General features: G+C 41.7%; 1 protein-coding gene across 4 annotated transcripts in view; it reads left to right on the top strand.

Annotated features, from left to right (window-relative positions):
- The window catches only part of LOC146616320 (hyccin 2), a 49,936-nt gene extending 28,409 nt beyond the window's left edge, over nt 1–21,527 (top strand). For 3 of the 4 annotated variants that reach the window (XM_085373903.1, XM_085373902.1, XM_085373905.1), the window contains exons 4-13: nt 1,229–1,330; nt 3,079–3,258; nt 6,400–6,480; nt 8,336–8,451; nt 11,043–11,138; nt 11,869–11,985; nt 13,975–14,062; nt 14,292–14,448; nt 15,164–15,343; nt 18,894–21,527. In XM_085373903.1, the coding sequence (XP_085230029.1) occupies nt 1,229–1,330; nt 3,079–3,258; nt 6,400–6,480; nt 8,336–8,451; nt 11,043–11,138; nt 11,869–11,985; nt 13,975–14,062; nt 14,292–14,448; nt 15,164–15,343; nt 18,894–19,540 (1,764 nt within the window). In that variant the 3' untranslated portion in view covers nt 19,541–21,527. The remainder of the gene's footprint in view (nt 1–1,228; nt 1,331–3,078; nt 3,259–6,399; nt 6,481–8,335; nt 8,452–11,042; nt 11,139–11,868; nt 11,986–13,974; nt 14,063–14,291; nt 14,449–15,163; nt 15,344–18,893) is intronic. The other variant, XM_085373906.1, reaches the window with a different exon arrangement.
- The last annotated feature ends 4,042 nt before the right edge of the window (nt 21,528–25,569 follow it).

Below are 25,569 nucleotides of genomic sequence, written 5' to 3'. Positions count from 1 at the left end.
TAACAATAGTTTTTCTGTGTTTGCGGTTTCTCAATGTATTGCACAGTGCCGCTTGTCATTTCCAGTATAGATTTAAGCTCAGCTGCATTGTCAGCTATTAGTGACAAAAGGCTAATATTATCTCAACAATTGATTTTTTTTTTTTTTTTTAACAATACAAATAGCAAATCTAAAAGGCTAAAGACTACAATAGCAGGCTAGCAAGCGTCTCATTATTTTTTTCATTCATATTCTTGTAATGAAAAAATAGCTTTAAAAATATCACAGTGGCATGCAAAATATACACAAATGACCCCACTCAGTAAAATTTGGGTTAAGACAGTTTGGCTAGTAGGCAATGCAAATGATTTTTTTTGGGGGGGGGGTGCTGGTATTTGTAGTGTTTCAGTTGAAGTAGTTAGTTGACTGTAATTAATTAATAATAAATGTTGCTTCACTCTTGGTGTTCCAGACTAGTTTAAAAAAGTGTTTATGTCACTTTTCTTTCTCATTCTGTGAAGAAGGAATGGGTTCCTTTAAGCACTGTGGTTTGTACAGTGCATTAAACCGTTATGACACGGCCACAAAGTTTCTGTCACCTTAGCAATCATAAATCTGATGCAAAAGTCTGTTCAGCACATTTACAAAACAGAAAAGTGCAAAGGTGATGACGAGCTAAAAAGAAGGAAATAATGTGCAGTACATTAAGAGGAATGGAAAAAGACAGCAGAAAACTAGAGAAAGGAGGAAAGATGAGAATAGAATGGTATGACTCATGGTGGTGCAGACCAGGCACATTGTGTTCTGCCCTCAAAATGATCATACTCTCACGCTGAGAGGCTATAGCTGCCGTCTGTCATCTACAAAACACGATCTTGACCATTTGAAGGATTTCACCCCAGGATGTTCTGAGGATGTCAGACATCATCAATCTGTTAGGTTCAGAGTTATTTTATCAAAAAGCTATGCTTTCCTAAAAGTTTTCTTTTCTTACTTCACCTACCACATTGTCAAACTCATCAACTGGGGAAGTCAATCTTTTCAAGTCTTTTTTTGATGCTTCCATTTTTAATCAAGGGACTTCTTACATGTCACAGCATGCTGACACACAGTTAAGTCACTGTGTGCTGTGAAACAATTGAATACAGGATGTAGAATTACACACAGTCTTTACTTGTTCTCTAGTTTTGTGGCTAGACGTAGAAGTTGTTTGCATCACTCAACAGTCCTTTGTGTCTCCTTGCTTTAGTCCTTACCAGAAACCCACATCCCCAGCTACGCCGGCAGCCTTCATCTAAAGAAGTCCTTGGTCCCAGCTCTCTACAGAGTCATCCAGGACCCCAACAACGAGGTAATACACGGAGGACGCGCACATGCAGACGGATGGTTTTTAGCTCAAGGAAATGTGCTGCTTGTGAGTCATGATGTTGTTTCTGTTGGCACTGAGCAAAAAAACTTGACACACAGCCGTGTCTGCAGGGCGTACATGCACACCGCAACACACTCTGCTGTTGTGTATGATGGAAGGCACAATGGCGGTGCCGTCTGCGTTGCCTGTGAGACGGTACACTGTGTTCCCTGTATGCAGTGCTTTGCCTAACAAACTAAAGCGTCCGCAGCCAAAGCTGGAAAAGACACAGTCACCGCAGTGCCCAAGCACCTCAATATCTTTTTCTTACTAAGCAGATGTTTCTTGCACCTGCACAGCTAGACCGGTGTTTTGTACTTTAAAGGGACCTAATGACACAGTTTCTAAGCAAAGGCCTGAGGTACTCAATGAGAGAGGACTTTAATTTGGCTCTAATGACACACTTGGTGCCTCCAGTTCTTTCTGGCCCCGTTTTCACCTCGATTTCACGGTCGAATTTGAGTGTCAAGCAACTAGGGATCTAACTTCCATTAGTGCTGTCAGTCTGGCTGCACAATCCCATTAATGATGACACAAGTGATTGAGGAGTGCATGCATGTCTGTGTGTGAGAGATAAAGTAGGGGAGAGTGTAATGTGCTTGAATTTTGCATGTTTTTTTGTTGCTGTTGTTTTTTGTTGTCAAGCTGAGGACATGAAGGGCAAATGCCTTGCCAAGTTCTTTGCCGCCTTTTTCCCCAGTCAGCCATGTACAACACACTTACACAGTCGTGCTGTGTGGGCATTCACTCACACTGACCCCTGGACTGTATAAACGCTGTGGCTCAGCTGGCCTCCCCTGACACTACATCTGCCGAGGCTTTCGTTGTAGTGAATTATCCCCTCTGCTTCTATGCATCTCGCACTATCAACTGGAAGCGAGACTCTCCCTCCATCTGTCCATTCTGTCGTGTTACGTTTACAATGGCGTTCGTTCATGTTTTGAAACGAGAGCTATGTGAGTCCATTTCTGCAGGCTATTAAAAAGGCTGCTGCTGAGGCTAATGGGAGGTAATAGTTTATAGCAGTTTATAGCAGTCATCCTGAACCTATTGTTCTTTAATATTAACCTAGACATACATTTCCATGAATTTAATTATCTTAAAGTGGACCTATTATGCTCATTTTTAACTCTATAGGTCTTTATATCTTATACCAGGCATTGGTGCATCCCAGCAGTTCATTCTTTCTCTGAAACGAGCTGTTTTAGCTCCTCTTCCTTTAAAGCCACCCTCCCTTGAAGCTAGCTTTTATCTTACTGGCTGTTCCTCGCAGACAGAAGGTTTGAACAGCAGGTGGAGAAGGATACTGTCTCTCATCAGCATTATACGGAGCCAGTGGAAGAAACTACCTCATTGATGAAACTTGGCTATGCTTAATATGAGCATCCAGGAGCTTAAAAATACACCCCCGTATAACAAAAATAAAGAGGACCATTTTAGATGTTCTATAAACTGTTTTTGTTTTGTGTTAATGGTATTAATGACAGCTTTTATTGGTTTTTATGATATTGGGGTTAAATATAAATGGATTAAACATTTTATATACAGAAAAATACAGTTCAGTTTCCATATTTAGTTTTGTTTACTGCCTTATTGGGAGAGCCTAACAAGCATGGTGTAAATTCCAGTAAGGTGTCAGACCTCGTGTTAATTTGTTAATTTGCATTTTCTTGTTTCCATCTGTGATCCAGCTCTTGGAGCCTGTGTGCCACCAGCTGTTCGAGCTGTACCGGAGCTCCGAAGACCGCTTGCGACGCTTCACCCTGCAGTTCCTGCCCGAGCTGGTGTGGGTTTATCTGCGCATCACTGCCAGCAGGGATCGTCAGAGCAATGGCTGCATCGAGGCCCTGCTTCTGGGCATTTATAACTTGGTAGGTGTTCACCTTTCTGGGTCTGGTTACAGTAGCATGCCCGATGCAGAGCGATGGTCTTGTTACTGGCTGAGCCTTAAACGCGACCTTGTGGATAACCAGGTCCACCATAAAGTGTTGCAGTGCATACCAGTAGAGTTCCTGCAATCAGCCGTGAAGTAACTTGAACAGAGATTTCAGTTATTTTGTTTTTAGCAGGCAATGCTAATATCTTTGTTTTGTTTCATTTGTTTAAGGCTCATTTGCAAATTGTTAAAAGTTAAATACAATTTAGCCTTAAAGGACTTTTTTAAAAAACCGAAATGTTGAAATGCTCCCTGGATCATTAATTCAACAAATCCATGTGGTATCCCGACAGTAAAAACAAACAAGCAACGACTATTCAAATCTTCACAGTGAACTGCCAAATGTGATTTGACTGTCAAAATTCAGAATCAGGGACAGACTCATTCTGAAATATGGAGCAAGGGTGGCTGCAGTGTCCAGTTTCACACTGTTAAACCCTTCACATGATCTGTCAACTGATTACCCTGCAAACATAACCAGTATCTTCTGTTTGCTGCTGAGCTTTTTTTCCTCCTCAGTTTTGAGTACTGCTTATTAGGTGTCCTGGTTCTAGTTTGACGACTGCTCTTACAACATCATCATCCATAAAGGGATATCTCTGCCAAAGCTAAAGCTTCCCCACCATGCCAAGCATGAATCTGATTGTAATAGTTTGTAGTTGTGAGAACATCAACACTTTGTCTCACAGTAGTCAAAAGTTGATTGATCCAGACTTAAGGTTTCAAGTAATCCTCCTAACCCATAACCTCGTTGGCAGAAGTTAATTTGTGAGGTGTGACTAGACTGCTATAGGGTTATATGGATGAATATAGGTCGTTGCATTATTTTGAGCCTTTACAATTCTTAAGATGCATTTAAATGGATAAAGTGTAAAGTAAAGTGTGCGTGTTAGTCCCCATAGGGAAATAGTTCCTCTGCATTTAACCCATTCACCCAGTGAAACAGTGGGCAGCCACCAGTGCAGCGCCCGAGGAGCAGTGTGTAGGGACGGTACCTTGCTCAGGGGTACCTCAGGGTAGCCGTTCAGTGGAGTCGAACCCCCGACCTTCCGATCATGGGGCCACCACTCTACCTACTGAGCTATCCCTGGATAAGAATGTGGGAAAGTGCATTTTTTAAATGGAAATCACAGGTGCTTTAGATCTAATACAAGTGAAACATTGTTAAGGTTGAACGTCTGTTGACTTGAAAGACGACCTACAGGGAAAACCCTGGATAATGGGACGAGCGCAGATAGATTGCATCACCAGGAAACACCCCTGGGGAAATGTGCTAAGAGCTTGAGATATCAATAGAAAGAGCTCCATGACAGCCAGCAGAGCTAAGGGTATATCCATGCATAATTCATCCCTCAGTCTATACCACTCACCCTACACACACACGCATAGGTACATACTGCTCGTGCTCATTGACATCTTGCCTGTCTTCAGCGATGACTTCTCCTTGATAAACAGCCTTGCTTTCAGCAGTCGCCGCAGATATTCAGAGATGTACTGTTACCCAGTGAAGGGCACACCAAGGCATGAATCAACAACAAATTCAAGGAGAAGTGCAGATAAGAAAGATTGTCTGAAAAACCAGAAAAGCTCACCACTTTGATTAGTGTAAGGGGGATGGGGGGAGAGATCAAACTGAAACAAGAAAAGTTGTCTCAACTTTACTCATTCTGTTAACAGTGTCCGTCATGCTCACATGTAATAGCCACTTGAGTCCTATTGAGTTGCTCATAATTGAATTTCAGGATAAATCTGGGAAATGAGAAAGTTTCACAAATGTTCTCATGTACATCCGTAAATGTTTATTTTTTCCTCTTTTAATATATATCAGGAACACAGATAATCAGGTATTACTTGTAGAAATGGCATCATTCTCAGAGAAGCGTTAATCTTTGTGCAACCCATCGCAGTGTGAAATTGGAATTGAGTGGCACCGGTTCTGGCAGTGACATTTAATCTGCCAGCAGAATAGACGAACACCAGGCTTAACCGCGTGCGTGATAGGCGGTTCTACAACAGTACTGATAAATGTTTGCACCTTAACCACCACAGAGGGGAAAAAAATCACATTTACAAGCTTAATATACACTCATCAGCCTCTTCTTTAAGTACACATGTTCAGTTGCTTACAAATATCTAATCAGCCAATCACATGGCAGCGTTTGGGCATGTAGAAATGATGAAGATGATCTGCTTAAATGTGCTTAAATCACATTGTTCCAGGATGTGGAACAATGTGATTTAAGTGACTCTGAATGTGACACTTTTGGCGTTTTTGATGTCATACGGCTGGTCTGAGTATTGCAGAAACAGCTGGGATTTTCCCAACCAACCATCTCTAGTGTTTACATGCTCAGAAAAAGAGAAACTATGCAGTGACCGGCATTGTAGGTTGCTTCAGAATGACATGAAAGCAACACAAACTCAAATAACCACTCATTAAAAGAAAGGTATGCAGAGAAGCATCTCTGAACATGCAACATGTTGAACATTGAAACAGATGGACTGCAACAGCAGGCATTCACACTAGGTGTCCGTTCTGTCTCCACTAAGAACGGACTGAGGCTACAATTCACCAGAACTGGACAATAGAAGACTGGAAAAATGTTGCCAGGTCTGATAAGTCTTGATTTCTGCTGCAACATTCAGACTGTAGGGCCAGAGTTTAGAGTAAACGACATGAAAAGCAGGGATCCACCTGTCTTGTATTAAGGCTGCTGCTAGTGTAATAGAGTGGAAGATATTTTTTGGCACAGTTTGGACCTTGTTGGCTTTCCTGACATTGTCCATCTCTTTATTACCACAGTGTACCCATCTTCTGATGGCTGCTTCCAGCAGGATACTGCACTATGCCACAAAGATCAAGCTATTTCTAACTGTGTACAAGGCTATTCTTAGTGGTTTTCAAATTTTGTTTGCTATACCTAATTCTGTAGCTGATTTAAAAAAAAAAAAAAAAAAAAAAAAGGTTGTGGATGTCCCACAGAGCAGGCCCACCTCACAGTATCAGAATCATTGTTTCAAATGCAAACCTGCATTCCTTCAGTAACACACCTTCTCTGTTTCTTTGGGTTTGCAGGAAATCGTGGACAAAGATGGCAACAGCAAGCTCCTTTCCTTCACTATTCCATCTCTCTCCAAACCATCGATATATCATGAGGTAAGCCTCTCTTCACTGCAACTTGCAGAGTTGCAGAAGGACTTACTTAAATGGCTATTTAGAAGGTGGCAGCTCAACATCCCAGCACTGCAGGTCTTTTTTTCATTAACATCACCTTGAGGAGTTAGCTGTCTGTATGTGTTAGTCCCTCTCTGCCAGATCTGTGTCTTTCAAAAATCTAATAAGAAAAGATTTAACAATTTATGCACTTGTCGATTTCTTTGATTTTAAAATGAGAGCATTTCAACTTTCGTTCATTTTGTGTTTGAGTCGCTTTTGGTCGCTGTCACCGTCACGCTGGCTTCGTGCAAACGCTGACCTGTCTGCTACAACAGGCACAGTATTGACTGTTGCTTTGACCTGGAATTCCATTACCAAGAGGTTTTAAAGGACATACCGACTGTTTACTGGCAGCTCATAGCCAGATTTTAGAGCCTTTTTTACTCCTCATAGCACAGAGTGACAGCCCTCAGTAGGTGCTTGTCTCTGAGTTGTGCGTGCGAGTGTTGATGAGACTTGAGTGTGTAGCATGTGCTGAGGGCGATTTATTGCTGTAATTATAAGCTTGAAAGGCTCTATCCTCCATGCTGAGAGAGTGAAGAAAGCATGGAGGAGAGTGAGTGAGTGAGAGAGAGAGAGAGAGAGAGTCACAACAAGCTTCCTCAGCTGTAGTACGGCTCTGCACGTCACGTGGCCTTATCCCTTGGCCTCCAGCATTAGCATACACTCCGCTCACTTGCTTTTTGTTTTTTCTCAGCGCCACTGCCTCGCCTTCTCTGCTCAGTGTCACACAAGATACCTAGGACAGAATATCAATTCAATTTAGAGGTGACTTTTGGTCTGCACACCATCAGAATAAAATGGCCTTGTGACACATCCTCACTTGGACATAGCCAAAGAGGCCACGCACTCGGTCGTTACCTCTTCCTCTTTTTATTTCAACATGAAGATTTAAGATGACTTTGTTTGTTAACCTGAATACCTTAGCTTGTCTCTGGAATGACACAGTGCTGGACAGCGAAATACACCTTGGTTATTCAGTTTATCCTCTGTGCTTATGGTAACCTAGAGATATCAGATCTGTAACAGGGCAAGGATTAAAATAGGAAGTTAAACCATGTCAGACCATATAGCAGTCACATTGCTGAGGATATAAAACTATCCTTAAGGCCACGTGACATGCTAATTCATGTTGTATAATTGAGGTTGAAGGCTTTGGATTTTGGTCAGCGAAACTACACAGCAGATCCACACAGCAAATTCTGCTGTCTTGTCTTATGATCAGTATGATGACAAGATCATGAATGCACAAGTGCTCTGTTTATAGAATTTTTTTCCCCACAATATTGCAGGATTTCTGGTGCCCTTCAGAGTTTTTAGCTAAAGAGAATTCAAAAACAATTCTTTTTGAACAAGTTTTGTTGATTTGATCCATTTAAGTATATGACGTATTTGATGAAATGGTCAAATAAGGAGTCATTGGCTTTACCGACTGTTCAGTAGTCATGCTTTCTGTCATGATATGTATGAACTAATACATGAACAAATTTAACTCGGGTAATTTTTGTGAAGACTTACTTTCTTTTGTATAATAAAAATAAAGAGAATGAAACAAAACAACAAAAATTACGACATCAGGCCATGAACAAGCTGGATTACTTTGTCTCTACTGTCTCCACAGTTTGTTTTTGTGACATGTAAACCTAGTCTGGTTCTTCCATTTTTCTCAACACGTTTCCACAAAGTTTTGTTATAGTTTTCCATTTAAACAAAGAAAAGGGCCATTTATCATTTACTGTCATGCTATAAAGGTGCCACAGCTGGGAAATGTTTAATGAACTGTTTTTCTTTATAGCCTTCTAGCCTGGGGTCAATGGCACTGACAGAGGGAGCGCTCTGTCAACATGACCTGATCAGAGTGGTGTACAGCGGCCTCCATCCTCAGAGAGAGACCTTCACTGCGCAGAACAGGTACTGATTTAGATTTAGATTAGATGTTTAGCTGTAGTTTATACACACTGAGATCCCTGTTTGTTCAATTGGGGGCAGTGGTAGAGGTCTTTCAAGGTGCAACTCGTCATACTGAATCAAACTTTGACTAATTTATTTTCATTAATAAAATACTTTATTTATTGTACACCATCTATAAAACCTTTTTAAGATGATCAGATCGTAAGCCTTGATGCTCGCCCAGCCTCCTCTGGCCAGACTTGGCAGGTCTGAAAGCTTTTTTGGCTCTAAAATACTTTATGCTGCTATGGTGATCTTTGCATAGAAATGAAGCAATAGAATGAGCAGATATACATAAATGCCCGTGACATATACAGTGGTGTGAAAAAGTATTTGCCCCCTTCCTGATTTTTCATATGAACTACCTTTTTAAGGTCATGCCACAGTATCTCAATCAGATTCAGGTCAGGACTTTGATTAGGCTACTCCAAAGTCTTCATTTTGTTTTTCTTAAGCCATAGAGGTGGACTTGCTAATGTGTTCTGGATCATTGTCCTGCTGCACAACCGAACAGATGGGCAGACATTCTCCTTGAGGATGTTTTCTTAGATAGCAAAATTCATGGTTCCATTTACCACAGCAAGTCTCCCAAGTCCTGAGGCAGCAAAACAGCCCCAAACCATCACACTACCACTACCATGTTTCACTGTTGGTATGATGTTCCTTTCCTGAAATACCAGATTTAATAGGACAAAAGTCTTGGGGATCATCAAGATGTTTCTTGACAAAAGTGAGACAAGCTTTTGTCTTCTTTTTGGTCAGCAGCGGTTTTGTCCTTGATAAGAAAGAAACTGGCAGAAATGGAATCCAGTTTTGCCAGTTTCTTTCTTATTGTTGAATCATGAACTCTGTGTTTAACTGAATCGTCAATGCACGCTTGGAGTAATTTTGGTCGGGCAGGGGAAGGAAGGGGGCTAACGTTTTGTCACACCACCATAGCAGATAATCTAGGGGAAGCACAGATAACACTCATCATCTTTAGTGTTTTCCAGAGCAGGGTGGCCCCCTGGTTTCCATAAACACAGAGCATCATAAATATACTGAATGGTTTTCAGCAGGACCAAGCCTCTTAGCTTATCTGGAAATCCATTTGTTGAGTTGGGCGTGAGATAGTGTTTATGAGAAGAAGGCTCAAAGCTCCAGAGAGGTGCCAGCTCAGTGCTACTGATGATCTAGCACCAAGCAATTTACATCCACCTTGCACACAGACTCAGTTAGGCCACTTAGATTCAAGGGCTTCCTCATTGTCCTCCCTCAATATGCACTTAAGGAAATAAAGTATGCTATATGGAAGCTGAAGGCTAATAATAACAAAGGGAGAGTTCTGTATCGATTCCATTTGAGTACCACCAACTTTTTATTCTCTCTCTCTATTTTTTTTTAAACAACTATCAAACAGTTTTGTCACAACACAGAGGGTCACGGATGAGTTGTTGTCATGGAAATTTTTGTATTAAATAATTCACAGTTTCTGTGTTGTTGTTTGGGGTGGCTGTGGCTTAGGAGGTAGAGCAGGTCCCCTATAAAGGTTGGTGGTTCGATCCCCTGTCTGTTCCAGTCTGCGTGCCAATCATCCTTGGGCTCCAAGTTGCTCGTAAGAATGTGTGAAAGTTGGATAGAAAGCACTTCCATTTAAGAAAATAAAAAGTGCCCATATGAATGGGTGAATGAGGCAAGTTGTATGAAAGTGCCTTGAGTGGTCAATTACAGTAGAAAAGCTCTATATATATATATATATATATATATATATATATGAACTGCTCCATTTGTCACGCTTACATGTGGGCCTGATCAGCCTTTGCCATAACTTCTAGAAGGAAGAGCACTTTCCCCCACAGAACTTATGCTACAGTTGCTTTTCAGTGACTTTATTAGTAATTTGTACATATACTACCCAAATCTCACCTGTGTGTTCTACAGCACCACCCTCTTTAGTTTTATGCATGACTCCTAGTGATGTAAATTTTGCCATCACTGGGTAAAGTGAGGTTTTGTGTCTGACAGTTGTGTGTGTCCATGTTGCTCTACATTGAAATGGACCATCTACTTATGTGTCCTTCAGGAGAAACTATTTGTACACAACTGTCCGTGCTTGTGCCCAGAAGCTAGTATAATCTTGGCCCCTCTCTGTCAAAGCTTCTGAGTTGCGTAGGTTTGCCAAATATTTTAACAATAATCTCTTTACTGGGTGAACCCGCAGCAACAAGTATGCTATCCACTATGAGTTCAAGATGACTTAAATCTTTAGTGTCACTGATTCTGCATCATTGATAAGAAGTCTGTGGAGAGCTTAAGGGCGATTACTGCAGTATGTAAGGCTATGCACCTACAAGCGGCACACTGGCTGACAATGCACAAAAGTGCTTAGGCAAGCAGACTGTTTAACACTTCATAGAGTTGATAAATTGCTTGAACCACGCTGCATAATTGTTCTCAGTGAAAGTGTCATACTTTAAAGGTATGATATTGATTAAAAGTGATATTTCCTTTTTTCCCAACTTTTTTTTTTTTGGACTAAGTTGATTAGATTAACAGTGTGTTTTTGGTTGCAGGTTTGAGGTGCTGTGTTTCCTCATGCTCTGCTACAACTCTGCTGTGGTCTACATGCCCCTTTCTTCCTATCAGTCAGTCTGTAGGATGAGCTCACGGTAAGAAAAACAAAAACGCGTGTACCTTCTTTTGTTTTGCATTTTCTCCACCCAAGTGATAACCAGCCTCTGCAATGACACATTTTTTGTATTACCTGCTTTCCAGAAATTAGGATTAAAACACCTCATAGGCCGTGTAACCATATCTCAGTACAGACTGCCATCTTTGCAGGAGGATTTGATAAATGCAGTTTTATTTGAAATGAGTTGAACTGACTGTGCTTTTGGCCAATCAAAAACCTTACTGCTGGATACCTGTCTCCATCTGTCTATTTTGGAAACACTGAGACGCCCTAAGGAGAAAGGATCAATGTGGAATTCACAATATGACGCAGATAATTATTCCACCGCAGCATGTAGACGATTCAGGATATGAATCGCTGCCTACTGTTACCGATCAGACAGACAACGCCTGAAGCAAGCTCAGTCTAGTCTAGACAGATGGCAAACTGTGACTGTGAAGACTTCAGAGCACGAGAACAGCACTCACTCTTTCAGTTTAGCCTCACAGTAAAGACGTGAGCGCCCTGCTGGCTGACCTTGCCTAACCTTCTATGAGTCTCAAGAAGTTAAGATTTTGTTCCCCTCGCTCAGTGTTTGATGTGTTTCCTCAGGAAGTGTCTGATGTTTCCTTTAGTTGTTCTTCCCATTTAGCCTCATCTTATCTGATGTGTGCTTTCCACAGAGGTTAAAGGGATGTTGTTTAACCAGTAAAAATCTCTATTCACAGGTTGTGTGTATGCGGCTTCCCGCGGCAACAGCAGAAGCTTTGGAGGGAACCTTGCAACCGAGTGCTGTTGGACCCTGAGTTCATGGTGCAGATGCTGACTGCAGTGTATCATGCCATGTACGTGTCTTTAAAGCAGGAAAAGTGTTTCGGTTTTTGCTTATTTCATTATATTATGATTTTTTGGCAGTTCCACGGCTGCAGAAACAAGTTTCATGCATCATCACTTGTTATATATGCAATATACACATGCTGTTGTTATAAAGGAACATTATCACTTATTTTCAGCTCTATTTTTAGTCTTGAGCTGGCTTTAGAGCTTTTTAGCTACCCGCTACAGCCAGAATCGGTTTTGGTTGACTTTCATGAAGGATCAATGCATCAGGTCCAGTTTGGGGTCCAGTTTCTTGCCCAAAGGCATTTCTTTATGCTGACTGGAGGAGTCTGGGATCAAACTACTAACCCTCTGACTAGTAAACAAACCCATATGTCTGTTGACCTTTTCCAACAAAAAACACTCGACTTCTGATTAGTAGCTGACCCGATCTACCTCCAGAGCTGCAACCACCTTACTGCTCTGAGAGCAGTCTGAAGCTGCACAGGCCAGAGCGAATGGTGTAAATGAAGCTGAAAAGAGATTCTGTATTTATTGTGGCTGTAGCCAGCTGCTCGTTGTGGGCAACACAACATAATGTTGTTTTTGCCACTGGAACATTGCTAATGAGGGTCTTCTTGATTCTAGTTTGCCATGAGCTGCTGCAGAAATTCTCCTCACAGCATATGCTAGTGCGCCACCAAGGGCAGAAGCTACCCACTGTAGAGAGCGATTACATCAGCAGCGCATTGTGGAAGCAGGTGATTTCATCCCCTACGAGGACAGTCATTGCAAAGCTGATTATAGCTCCTCGATGACAGCAAGTCCTCAGATATGGATATCCTGATACGATGGTGACTGGAATCACTACTGTTGCAGTAGTGGTGTAGCAGAGCGGTTGGGAGAGGATGAGCATGCATTCTGCCTCATCACCTCCATGAGGATGCAGAGCAGAAATCAGTAGGTTGGAGCAGGCGATGCACAAAAAAAAGGAAAAAAAAAAGGGCTGTGTGTGAGTGTGAGTTTAGATGACAGAAAATAATGGCCTTTTTAGTAATCCCTACCATAGGTCACCTCAGTGCTCACTCACGTGAAGGCCAGATGAACATGAATCCAAGCTTCACACTTGGCACTAGCTGAGGACAGTCTGGGATTTAGGTTAATATGGCCGCTAATGCCGAGAGAGGAAGCAAAATGTGCTGGGATATCAGAACATCACAAACAGAAACAGCGTTCACTTGTGCTGTTCAGATTGGAAATTTATTCTACTGTAGAGTAATTTTCAGCCTCGTGAACATCAGAGTCTGTTTTACCTGCCCATTCATCCCATTTCTTTTGATCTTAAGACTAAAAGGAAGCCCAGAACATTTGTCCCCGCTCGCATGACTGTTGCATTTGCAGGACCACATCAAAGAGTTCAGCCATTCACTTCCTGGTGTTTTTGCAATTTTAATTTATTATTTCCATAGTACTTTTTTTTTCATGGTCATCAGTCCAGGTAGTATCTTGCAGTATCTTGCTCTGCAAAGATAATATTCAGTATTTATTGGACATTTTCAAGTTAAATACATGTTTATCAGTCTTTGCTGATTTTCAATTGGAATTTTATAATATGTTTCCATATCCTGCATTTACACAATTTTACACAAATTAGCAGCCATTAATGTGCCAGTATTCTATTTAGTAACTGTGAAAACCATTTATGTGTGACATAAAGTTTGCTTTTCTAAATGCTTTATATTTTATTTCACTGCGAGGAAAAAAATTCAGCCTATTTTCTTGCATTTCAACAGCGTGACAAAGAGTATAATCCCTCTGTTTAGATACGTGCCCAAGTTATCTACCACGCCCTCGCTGTAGCTGCAGGCATTACTAAATAACTAATAATAGATTAGAGGATATGATTCAGACGTCAAGGCACCTTGTGAGACATTCCAGATAGGCTCGCAGCATGACATTGTTAAATGCCGGTGTGTGTGTGTGTGTGTGTGTGTGTCTTTTGTTGTGATTTGCAGATACAATGGAGAGTGGGAGATGGGGCGAGAAGCTCTGGAGGACATTCTGTACCGAGCCCAGCTGGAGCTTTACTCCCAGCCTCTCCTGGTAAGACCTGCAGCACAGCAGTAAACTCCCACCTGTCTATAATTAAATCCCGAGACAAAATAAAAACCATGAAGTAAAATAATGGCTTTGATCTGCCTTTTTTTTTTTTTTTTTTTTTTTTTTTTGTCCTCAAATTCGAACCATAACCAGGCTTTAAATCTTGTTATACCTCCTGGCTTTGCTCCTTTAATTGTTTATTGATCTGCACCTGTGCATGTGTCGACTTCAGCTGGGGAACGCCATGAAAAACTCGCTGCCGGAAAGCGCTCCCGACGCACCGCGGGGCCGCAAGGTGCTGCAGGTGGAGGTGACTCCCACCATCAGGCGTATATCAATCTCGGCCATCACCACCGCCTCGATACGACGCCACCGCTGGAAGAGAGAGGGTGAGACTTAAAATCTGCCATCTTGGCTGCAGCACACAGGAACGCGAGCCAGGCCGCAGTGCAGGAAGTAAATCTGGACGCAGAGTAGATTACTTTTTTTTTTCCCGCCCTTTCATCAACCTCATGAATTATCCGTAGCACTTGAGGATAGTTTGAAGAAGAAAGTTAAGCAAGTGCATGGTTATGATTTAAACTGTAATCTTACAGGTTATTACTTTTTTCCCTGATCTATAAAAGCCCGCAAGAAGGAGCTATTTGGTGAGAAAATGACTTCTCTGGTGTTTTTTTTCCCCCCTTTCCAGTGAGAAGAAAACCCGTTTCCTCTGTACTTCAGTTACACCATTAGCATAATCTAAATGGTGTTTCATGTCAGTTATTGTATGCAACTGTGGTCATATAGTCTGTGTTTGCAGTGTTTGTGCCACTCACTGCTCCTTATTGCTCTTTTTTTCCTTTTCTTTTCTCTGTTTTTGCTTGTCCTGTCTATTACGTGCTTTGTTTCACTGGTTACGATGAAGAGCGAAATGGTGCCTGTAGTTTCTACTGTCTCCATTTTACCAAGTATTTATGGGGTAGTTCCTATTTTTTCCATATCTTGTGGATATGAATTTAGAGACAGTAGTTAGGCCTGCTCTGGCTATGATGAGGCCCGAATTGATTGAAGCTTGCTGCTACTAAAGCGACACATTTCCTCATCTGTGTTGTTGACTCCCAGATTGTTTTGACTACTCAACCGATGCAGAGTTGAGCCTCATCGTCAATCCTAGCCTCGCCCAGCACCAACACCGCCACCGCACCCACTGGGATCCCACAGCTAAAGAGGAAAGAGGAGGGCGGCAACACAGCCACCACAGCAGCAGCAGCAGCAGCATCATTCCCCCCATCACTCTCGAGGGTAGGGGACGGGGGCAGACGCTCAGAGCAGGGCGGGTCTCAGGAGGAGGTGCCCCCTTCGATCTGTATCATCCCAACCCTCCTCCTACTACCCCTTCTCGGCTTGAGGCGGTTAACTCTGCCCTTTCCATTGTGGCTGCCTCTTCACTTCCCCAGAGTATACTAACTCATCCAGTCTTATAAGACGCTCAGCCAACAACCCCTCTAATGCAAAACCTTTGCTATGTTTTTGCCTCATTTAAGAGTGGAAGAGTCGCCTATTCTGGGTTTGAAGGAAGTGTGGTTGGCTAGTGGCCGTTCTGCATGGGCCTGTCGTCATGTCATGTTCTCTCTTTCTTCCCCTCATCATGCCTTCAACGTTAAACTGCCACCCTTGTCACTCACTGAGCATGTTTAGTGTCCAGCTTGACCTTCTACTCTGCGCTTTCCAAACTCTCCCTGTTTGATAATTGGGTTTATTGATTTATATTTTCTACAGCTTTGACAGGGAATATGTATCAGTTTTACAAAACGGGCTCAGAGTATCCGGCATCTTCTTTCTGAACTCGCCCCTTGAGGTGTTTGATAGCATCAAGTTTTGGGTCTGTGAGGCCAGCAGCACCCATCTGCTGCTACCACCCTTCCCTGCAGAAAGAGAACCTCCGATTTGTTTGTGGTGTTTTCTTTTTCTTTCTTTTTTTATTAGTCCAGCACCTTTACTCTGTCCTAAGTTTGTGTTCCGTTATGTTGCATTTCTTTTCCCCAGCTCAGTGAGTGAAAACAAGCCCTGCATGCACACGCTACAGCAAGCTTCAGTGATTTCTGCTCAAACAAGAAACGTCGGATCTTTTAGCTTATCAGAAAAAAAGGCCAAGTTATAAATTGAATGCCGTCAGTCCACTATTTCGAGCGGGGATTGTAGGCCCATTTTGCATCCTTTAAATGTGTGTCCATTTCCATTCATAAACATTTAGAAATCTTGAAACGTCAGACGCATTTCCTGGCTTGTGGTCAGTGTATGTCTGAGTGCCATCTCGTCTTCTTCCAGTGAGTTTTCATTGAACGCCGCTCTGAAAGAATCCTTTATCATGATTTTGTTAGATAGAAATCTGCCACATATTAAAGAGAAACATGGGATTATTTCAAAAGCAGTCAGTTAGTTGCGATTCTCTTGCAGGAAGTCGAAACCTGTTTGTTTGCCTCTCCATTGCATTGAAATTGAAAGTTGCTTGTGCCTTTGCATGTTTAAACTTCTTATAGCATATTCTTTGCACCGCAACCATTTTTCTTTTTTGTTTTGAGTTCCTTAGAGGAAATTATTCATTCAGCTCAGATCACTTCAAAGTAAAAGTATAAAATGTGCTATTTTAATATTGCTAAATCTGAGGTGGGGGCAGTTTTAAAAACTCTGAACTGATGATGTCAGATTTTTAAAAGAGCCCGACTGATGCAGGAGCTTTAGTTTATTTCGAAACTTTGTGGTTTTAAAAACAATCTGAAAATTAATTTAAATATCAGTCTTTATTAGAAATCTTTAATGTCTGTCCTCTTTAGTTCTAAAGCGATCCTATCTCATACGTTCTGCGTTGTAACCAGAACATATGAGAATGAGCCGCTGAAGATCATCAAAGACTCTTAAGGAAGAATTCCTTATGTGTATTTATTGATATGTATGGACTCTGTTTATGGTAGGAAAACAGGTCCTTTTTCAAATATACACTGCTGTAGTCAAAATTCATCAAACACGCAGGTATGTAAAAACACAGTTACCCATAATGCCTTCTACTGGACAAATCTTCCATTAGTGACGATCATTATATAGTTAAAGTTTACTTCTTTTGTATGTTGGTTTATATTTTACATAATACAAACTCTGATGCTTATGTGCAGTGAGCTTAACTTCTGCAGATGAAATTCGCCTACGGATTGAAAAGTGCTGTTTTAGCTTGTAACACCAAATTTCTGTTATGCAAAGCACAAAGTTCATCCTCATTAATAATGTGACCAACGATTTAACTTTTAAACATAAACAAAGCATTGAACTTTACAGGGAAAATATGGATAGTTTGTATGCTAAGTAGCACTTCCTCCCTTTATTTTTGTTTTGAATTGCAAAGCTAACACTGACCCTCTCAGCTATATTGCGGGTTATGTGTATTTTCTTTTTTCTGCAGAAGCAATGATTTTTGCAGGTTTACTTTAAAATGCTGCTCCTCAGATTGACCTTGAATGCACCATGAAGAGTTTTTAAAATGCTCCCCACTTAAAAACTGAAATACAAAATATGGTTATTTCAGATATTTCCGGCTAAATTTCACAGCGCATTGAAATGACTGGGAACCGGCAGGAAGTATATAAATCTGTTGCATGAGCAGACATAAGCAAAGTGTAGTCAAAAGGCTAAAACATGGAAAAACCACTGGCTGCAGCCTTGTTGGTAAAGATCACCAATACCACTCTTCATTTGGGGGGACTGGGTTGGCCTGTGGTGGTTTGCAGACTGGCTCATTAAGCCTCGCGGGCTGTCAGCTCTAACTGGAAGGCTATTGATCTGGCGAGGTGTTTGGACTCGCATCAGCGCTTTCCACAGATTGGCAGGCACATCTCGGCCGGCCAACCACGTGACCGCTGGGCCAGTGCTGCAGGAGAGACGAGGGATGGGGCAGGAGAGCATGTGTCTTCTCCTCATGTTATGTGCATGTCAGTCCAGACCTTTTTCTTCTCAGTTTTCTGCATTCCTTTTTCTGGTGCTGTCTGTGGTTTCCCTGTCATCCGGGTCTGCTTGTCCCAACGATGCATGACAGAGAGAGACAGCTGATCATCTCTCTTCTTTTAACAGCCTTTACCCTGCATACTGTATGTCAATAACTTGCTTTTTTTCTAACACTTTATCATCTTTTTTCCTTTTCAGCTTTCAAAGTGAGGATACAAATGGATTAAAAATGTTTTAATCTTTAGGTCTTTATCCAAATATCGTGCCTATTAGGCTATAGATTATTGACGATTGCATATTGTGATTAAAAAAAACTCAGCTCTTTGAGCCAGGGTATTGAACTCTCACTTTGCCCAAACAAACAGCTGGTCAGATTTCAGTCAATCTGTGTTACATCAGAGGATCAGAGCTCAGGGTCATTATGCAGTCTATTGAACTGAACCTCTGTTTGGTGCTTAATGACTGAGATAATGAAGAAGCACAGTCTGTCGAGCGTAAAGTGTTGCACTTTTAGAAGGGGAACTAATTAAGTCTGCTAATTTGTTTTGGAGTATTTCTAATCATCTAATCATAGTCATTATTACTGCTAAAATTTTTACAAGCCATTTGACAACACTGTAAATAAAAATTAGAAGACACGGCTTTGTGTTAACGAGCCAGAGCAGCAACTTCTGTGACATGTGGACGAGATTATAGATTATGAAACTTTGCAGTTATGAAGTGTTTGGAAGGTTTTATAAAATGAGAGTAAAAGTTTTGCTCAGTCAGGTCATACTCAGCTCAGCATTTTGTGATTTCACTCACATTTCTCTTTGCTTTTGTTTTGCTTCTGTCTATGTTCATTCATCGTCACATTCAGACGCTGATGGCATGAGCGGCGGGGAGGACTCCTTCAATATCAACGACCCAGACGAGGGTTTCTCCTCTGGGGCGTCGAACAGCAGCCAGCCCAGCGGCACCAAACTTGGCGGCAGCGTGGGGCCCAGGGGTGGCAGCCTGAACAGCAGCACGAGCAGCATCAAGAAAGCCATTACTGCGCGACTGTCTCGGGACAAGGAGCGAGAGCGGGAGAAAGAGCGGGAGACAGACAAACAGGTGGAGTTGTCTGCGGATCTTCAGGCCGCCACGAGGAGGCATCAACAGAGGCAGCAGTCGCCTCCAGCGAGCATCAACTTGGACGCCATCCAGCTGAGCCCCATAAAGAAGCACCTGAGCTTCCCCGCGGGCCCCATGCTAGTGAGGACTGGCAGCACCTCCTCCAGCAAGTCCTTTGACTGCACGAATTTCAACCTGAACGGAGGCGATGGCGAGGAACACGAGGAGGCAGGAGGCTCTGAGAGGGAAGGGCTTCTAGCTGGGGGTTCTCACCGGCACTCCACCATCAGTTTGCAGGAGGAACACCTGCTCAGGCCGGAGGAGGCTCAGGCCCTGCTGTCTCCTGGAGCACCTCTTACCAAGCAGTCACGCTCCCCCAGCTTCAACATGCAGATCATATCACAGGTCTAACGTCCAGTGCAGGGAATGGCGCGCACACTCACACGCACGAATACCTACATAACACACACAGATTCATGCAGTTTCTCTCCGCGACTCTCTACAGCTCGACTATGACGTCTTTCTACCTGTGCGTCTGTCTGTGTATGTGTGTGTGTGTGTCTAAGAAATTGAAACACATTTGAGATCTCCAGAGCTGTGTTTCCACCCCGTTAAACATCCATTAAAATTTGTAATTGAGACCTGCTGTCGTCGTGGGTGGATGAAGTCACTGACAGCACAACGTGAAAAGTAGTGAATCGTGACCGGCTGCTCCTGCTGTAACTACGGTCGAGTGTAAGAGTCCAGCGTGTCACTGCGTCCTCCTCTCTGCCAAGCTGAGCATTCCACATAGAAACTCTCCTCAAAGGGAGGCTGTGACGAGAGGAGATCTACAAGGATTTCAGGCTAGCTGTAGGTCATCCGTGACATTTCAGATTATTACGTTTTCCAGACTGAATCAGTCAAAAATGAATCAGCAATAACACTTACCGTCGCTCATTTGGAGAAGAGTGGGGGACTTGGTTGGTCTGTCTCTTCATTCCTTCTCCTTCATTCCCGGGGCTCACGTGCAATCGTTCTTGCTGATTATCTTCCTTGTTAATTGCTGTTTTTTTGGGGTTTTTTGTTTTAATTCGACAGAGAGTTTTATGAATAACAGATCTTTAAATGTTTTAAATCAGAGTCCAAAGAAGGGTTTTCTTTTGTGTGTGTGTGTGTGTGTGTGTGTCAGTAGTTTGTCAGGCCCAAGTGATTCTTTAGGGTTAAGGCCATGACCTGTTTTTTGTCACAGAAACAATTCTCATTTCATCTGTAAAATCTAACAAAGAGGATTGTTGTAAAACCAAACTGGAAGGGTGTCGAGGCTTTGTCCTTCCCCGAGATTTTAAATGGTTAAATCTAGAGAAATAAATACTGTGCAGCTATGGGAAGACTTTTGTCTTGCGGTTTGGTTTAAAATCTGAATCTCGATGAATAACTGCATTGGACCGTGCACACTTTTGCTGACTGTATGTTAAATTTGCGGTTCAAACTGCTCAATGGATCCTTCCGTCTAAGAGCACTCGTTAGTGAGCGTTTAGGTCTGTGTTAAAGCTTGTGTGTTGGCGTCATGTCTGAGCCGGTGAAGTGCTGCCCTCTGGAGGTGTATAGCAGTCACTGCTGACCGCCTGTTTTTGTGCTCTGATTGGATGCTTATAAAACATTTTGTTCTACCTCATTGTGTGTTCACCTGCCACTCAGACACGTGTCTCCCAATCAGAATGCAGAATGGTTCAAAATCAGACTGATGACCAATTGGGAGGATTGCAAATGGTTTCACACTGCAGCTGTGACGACACTGTAAAGATTTGTGCGCATTCGTGTGACAAGTGTGGCTGAATATCCTGGCCTTGCATTTCAGTTGAGTACCATCATGTGCAGTTTTTACCTGCAAAACAAAAACCATCAGACTTTTCTTCTTTTTTTTTCCTGTCATATATCAATCAGTCTCATTTGGGTTATTATTTTAAGTCCCTAAAATGCCCTGCTTTGATTTTTATTTTTATTTTTTGGAAGTGCAATTTCAATCACATACATGGAGTTAGATCTCTGCTGTGAAACGGCTGCATCTGCGCGCAGTGCTCGCTGGCCTTCTGTAGTACCCCCTGTCTGGGCTGAGGGATTTGAGCACGGCGTGCTTGTCTGCATGTTTAGTGCCCTGCGAAGCGCCGGCTGTTTCATTGGCATGAAATGCCCGGTGAGCCAAACCCGAGTTTTGTCCTCGTCTTTGCCAGATGTGCCGATACGCATCCTCTCCTTAAGGACTTTCGGTTTCCCCTCCTTTGGATGTCTTAAATTTAAAAATGCCTTCTTTTTTTTTCTCCTGTCTGCTGTTCTTATTTTAAAATAAAATTTAAAAAAAAAAAGGGATCTCTAGACACATGGTTCAACGTGCCCTTAGATGCAGCTTCACCTTTATTTGCCATTTAAAAAAAAAAAAAAAAAAAAAAAATATCATCACTTAGTATAGCTGTTCACATATAAAAGCAGTATATGAAGCGTCTGTGTACTGTAGTAGTCAGCGGTTGTACTGCATTTCCATGTTTTGCTCAAGTGCTTGTTTAAAAAGAGAATGAATGATTAATATATATACATATGCATATATATATATATTTATAAAAGTCAGTTCAGTGTGCAGTGAAAATCCCACACGCTCGTGCTCCTGTGCTTGAAACCCTCACAGCTGCTGCTCCTGGTCCTGAGTGAGTCCTGTGTGTGCTTTAGCCTTACACATTTCAGGCCAAAAAGCCTCAGTAGTCAGCTCTTTGGCCTCACATCATCTTCCTCCTCCTCCTGAACTGGACTGGACTGTGGAGGATGAAGAAGAGAGGAGAGTAGCTACAGTTCACACTCTCACCTGGTCCACTGTCTGCTGTCATCGTGCTGTGTGGCTCTCGGCGAGCCGTGTTTTCCCATTTACTGTATTTTGCTGTGAGTCGAGTGGCACCTTTTGGCTGTTGTTTGTTTTTGTTTTGTTTTTTAAACTGTTAACGTGTTCTTGTCATTCACACGACTCCCCCTCACCTGAGGGGTACCAGCAGCCACTTTGGTGCTGCACGCTGCCACAGAGTGACAAATGTCCGAGAGTGTGTGTGTGGGAGTGTGTGCGTACGCAGTGTTATTTGCATGTGATCAGGGTGGGAAATGAACGTTAAAGTTTGACTGTGGTTGGAAATTTTAGCTGCCATAGATAAGCTTATAAATCCTTAAGTCTATTTGAATTTCAATAAAGGAAAAAATATATTTTATTTAAATAAAGTTCATTTCCTGTCCTGCATGTGACAACTGTGGGCTTTGTTTTCATACAGTAGAATGCACTTTAATCCATCCACCTCTCTCAAGATAGTAATCGAAATGACATCCATTTATGTGCAAATACACTCAATGCAGGGTTTTAGTCTCTTTTAAAGTAGCATTGTGTTGGATGTGACATCCAACACAATACTATTTTTTTTTTTTTGTTAAAGTCAAAGGGTACAGCTATTTATTATATTTTTTTCTTTTTAAAACCAAAAATATATATATATATAGATATATAGATATATATAAAATGGGGTCTGGAAGGTCTCAGGAGATTATCAGAAAGCCACATTTAAAAAAAAAAAAAAAAAATGGCAGCACTAAAATTTCTGTTCTTGACATCAGAATTGATTCTATGCAACATTTCCCCCACCCTCTCCTTTTTATTTTTTTATTTTGGTGGACGGGCTTTCGCCGATCCTCGTCGGGTGGGAGGGGCCACATGCATTTAAGATGATTTTTAAAGGTGCAAGACCTCAACAGTGTCGCCATTCAAAGATTCTGTTTATACACCCTGCCGTGGTGCTACAGAGCAAACGACTTCTCTTACATGGGTGAATTAAGAGGACCATGGACACCTGGACTCTGAGTGCATGTTGAGCCCTTCTGTCAGTTTGCTGCTCTGTGGCTCAAAGACGCCAGTCGGTGTATTAAATAGATTAGCAATTATGAATGCTTCAAGGGAAGCTGCTGGATGATGTGATTACACTGTACTAATGATGTTATATAAATGGAGAAAGACTTATTTTAAATCTTGTAAATAAATGTACAAAGGTGAAGCAAGATGAATATAAAAAAAATGAACATAAGTCTGAAATGTAGAGAAATTAATGTATATTGTTGAATAAATATTGTGCTGTAAGGGATCTGAGTGTGTGTGAGTGCTTTAGTACACTCATCATTACACATCACATGACTACTTCCAGTTTTAGTACCCAGTTTGGTTTCACTATATAACTGCAAAAGTCTCAAGTCACCTGTCATTTCTTTACATTTCATTTAAATGAGCCAGACTTTATTGTAAGTGGGGGTTTTTAAGTGGTCTTGAGCAAGAGAAGTCTTTATTTAAATTTAAAAGACTATCCTTTATTATAATATCTGTATACAATACAGAGCATTGTATCAAAAAATGCAAAAATAAATATTTTAAATACATCAGAATAACCCATTGTCTACAATATAAAAACTTAGTCGTCTGAATTCAGTCAGCTAATTTTGTGAACTGACTGTGTTAGCTTATTTGCTGTTAGCTAATGGTTCCAGTGAGTCAGAACAGCTTTGCTGGCAGGGAAAACGGAAATTGGAAAGAAAATTAGAACAGCTACTGTGAAACAAGCAACGCTGGTAACAGTCAATAGTGCTGAATGCAGAGCGACCTTATGGCCGGTGTCTCTGGGCTTTTTGAGTCTTCAATCCTGCCTGATCACATTTTTAAAGAAGGGAACTGGGCGGACCGCCATATTTGACGGAAATTACGTCACTAATGTTAATCTTCACTCCGGTTTTTCGTAATGGATTTGGCTCAGTTGTCACAGCAGAGAAGTAATTCTCACCACTCTTAATGCAGTTCTGAAAACAGTTGAGGCATTTTTCATATCACAGACTCGCCTCTGCAAAAGACAATCAAATCCTTTCTCACATTTGTCAGAACATGAATAGTCAGTCAAGCACTTCAACTTTGTGATGAATGAATAAAGACTTTTCATCACTCATTAAAGACTGAGTTATCAAAACTGATGAAATGGAGACAAGCTAAATAATACTCATTAAAATATATGCATAGGAAAACAAACAGAAAATCTATACAATCTAAGAACATAGCACAAACTACTGCATAGTCCTGTAAATTCATGCTTCATACGTTCAGCAACCGCTTTATTAGGTACACCTGTTCCTGTACTGAGTCTCCTGCACAGCCATCTTCAGGGTTTACAGGGATGAAATGAGAAAATATCCAGTGAGCAAGCGTTCTCTGGGTGAAAATCCTGGTTATGTCAGAGGGAAATGGCCAGATGGCTTCAAGCTGATAGAAAGGTAACAAAAAAAAACATTTATACAAACAAGCTACGCAGAAGAGCATATCTGAAAGCACAACTCATTTGACCTGGAAACAGATGGTCTACAGCAACTTCTTCAGTCTGTGACTTCTGACACTGAAGAAGTCACTTGGGTGAGTGGCAAAACTGTTCTCCCACTGAAAACACTACATCCAGAAGAACAGAATTAACTTTTTGGGATTTCCTTACCTGGATGATTGAGCATGCATCAACACAAATGGTGGACAGTCCCAGATATGTAACCCCTAGTGAATTGTTTCTTAACAGGGTTGTTGACCCACTATTGATCATGTGCCTCGACATCTGCACCAAGGTGTGAAAAAAGGCGTGGGTCATTATCAGCAGAGGTTTTGGGTGACACCATTGTGAGACCTTGCCTCACCCTATTATGTGACCCATTGAGATCACCTGAAGGAAGATGTGAGTGGAGGTTGAGATCCCTTCCCAGGCACTTCAACCCCAAAAAGAAATTGAGAATATAAATTCTATGTACAATTCTAATGGTGTAACCAGGGCATTTTTGAGAAAAGAGCTAACGCTTTTACATTTAAGGTGCGGAGAGTCCTGCTGAAGTTCTGCAGAGCTCCGGGGGCCTAAGGGTACATCTTTCGCCATCTTACAATGCTGTGATTGCAGCCATTCCCCAACTTTTTGTGAATGGTACTCATGGCCATTGATCAGTGGGTTTTGGTCAGTGGTTGTTGATCAATGGTCATAAGAATTTGCATAATTAAGATTAAGAAACTGACCTCCCAGCCCATTGTTCCCTCCCTCAGTCATTATGCAAATGTACTGTTTATAAGATTGGGGAAACAGTCAGCTGAGACTGAAGAAGTCACTTGGATGAGTGACGAAACGTTTCACCCACAAAACGCTACGTCCAGATGAACAGAATCAACTTTTGGAGATAGTTTTTAAATTATTTATTAAGTTCTGTTTAAGAGTTATTGTAATATGACATGTTGTTGATTTATTTATTTTTTAATTTAGTCTCTTAAATCGATTTTCTATCTTGTTTATGAACAAATACTTTTCAAAAATAAATGCAAAATTAACGGGCTTTAGTCATGAAGTCAAAAACTGTGCGCTTCTTCCAATGCAAAC

The sequence above is a fragment of the Diplotaxodon limnothrissa genome, linkage group LG16 (genome assembly GCF_057381915.1).
Source record: "Diplotaxodon limnothrissa isolate DT_005_m linkage group LG16, D_limnothrissa_male_GT1.1, whole genome shotgun sequence".
NCBI classification, from domain to species: domain Eukaryota; kingdom Metazoa; phylum Chordata; class Actinopteri; order Cichliformes; family Cichlidae; genus Diplotaxodon; species Diplotaxodon limnothrissa.
This window is presented reverse-complemented; position numbering and strand designations above follow the sequence as displayed.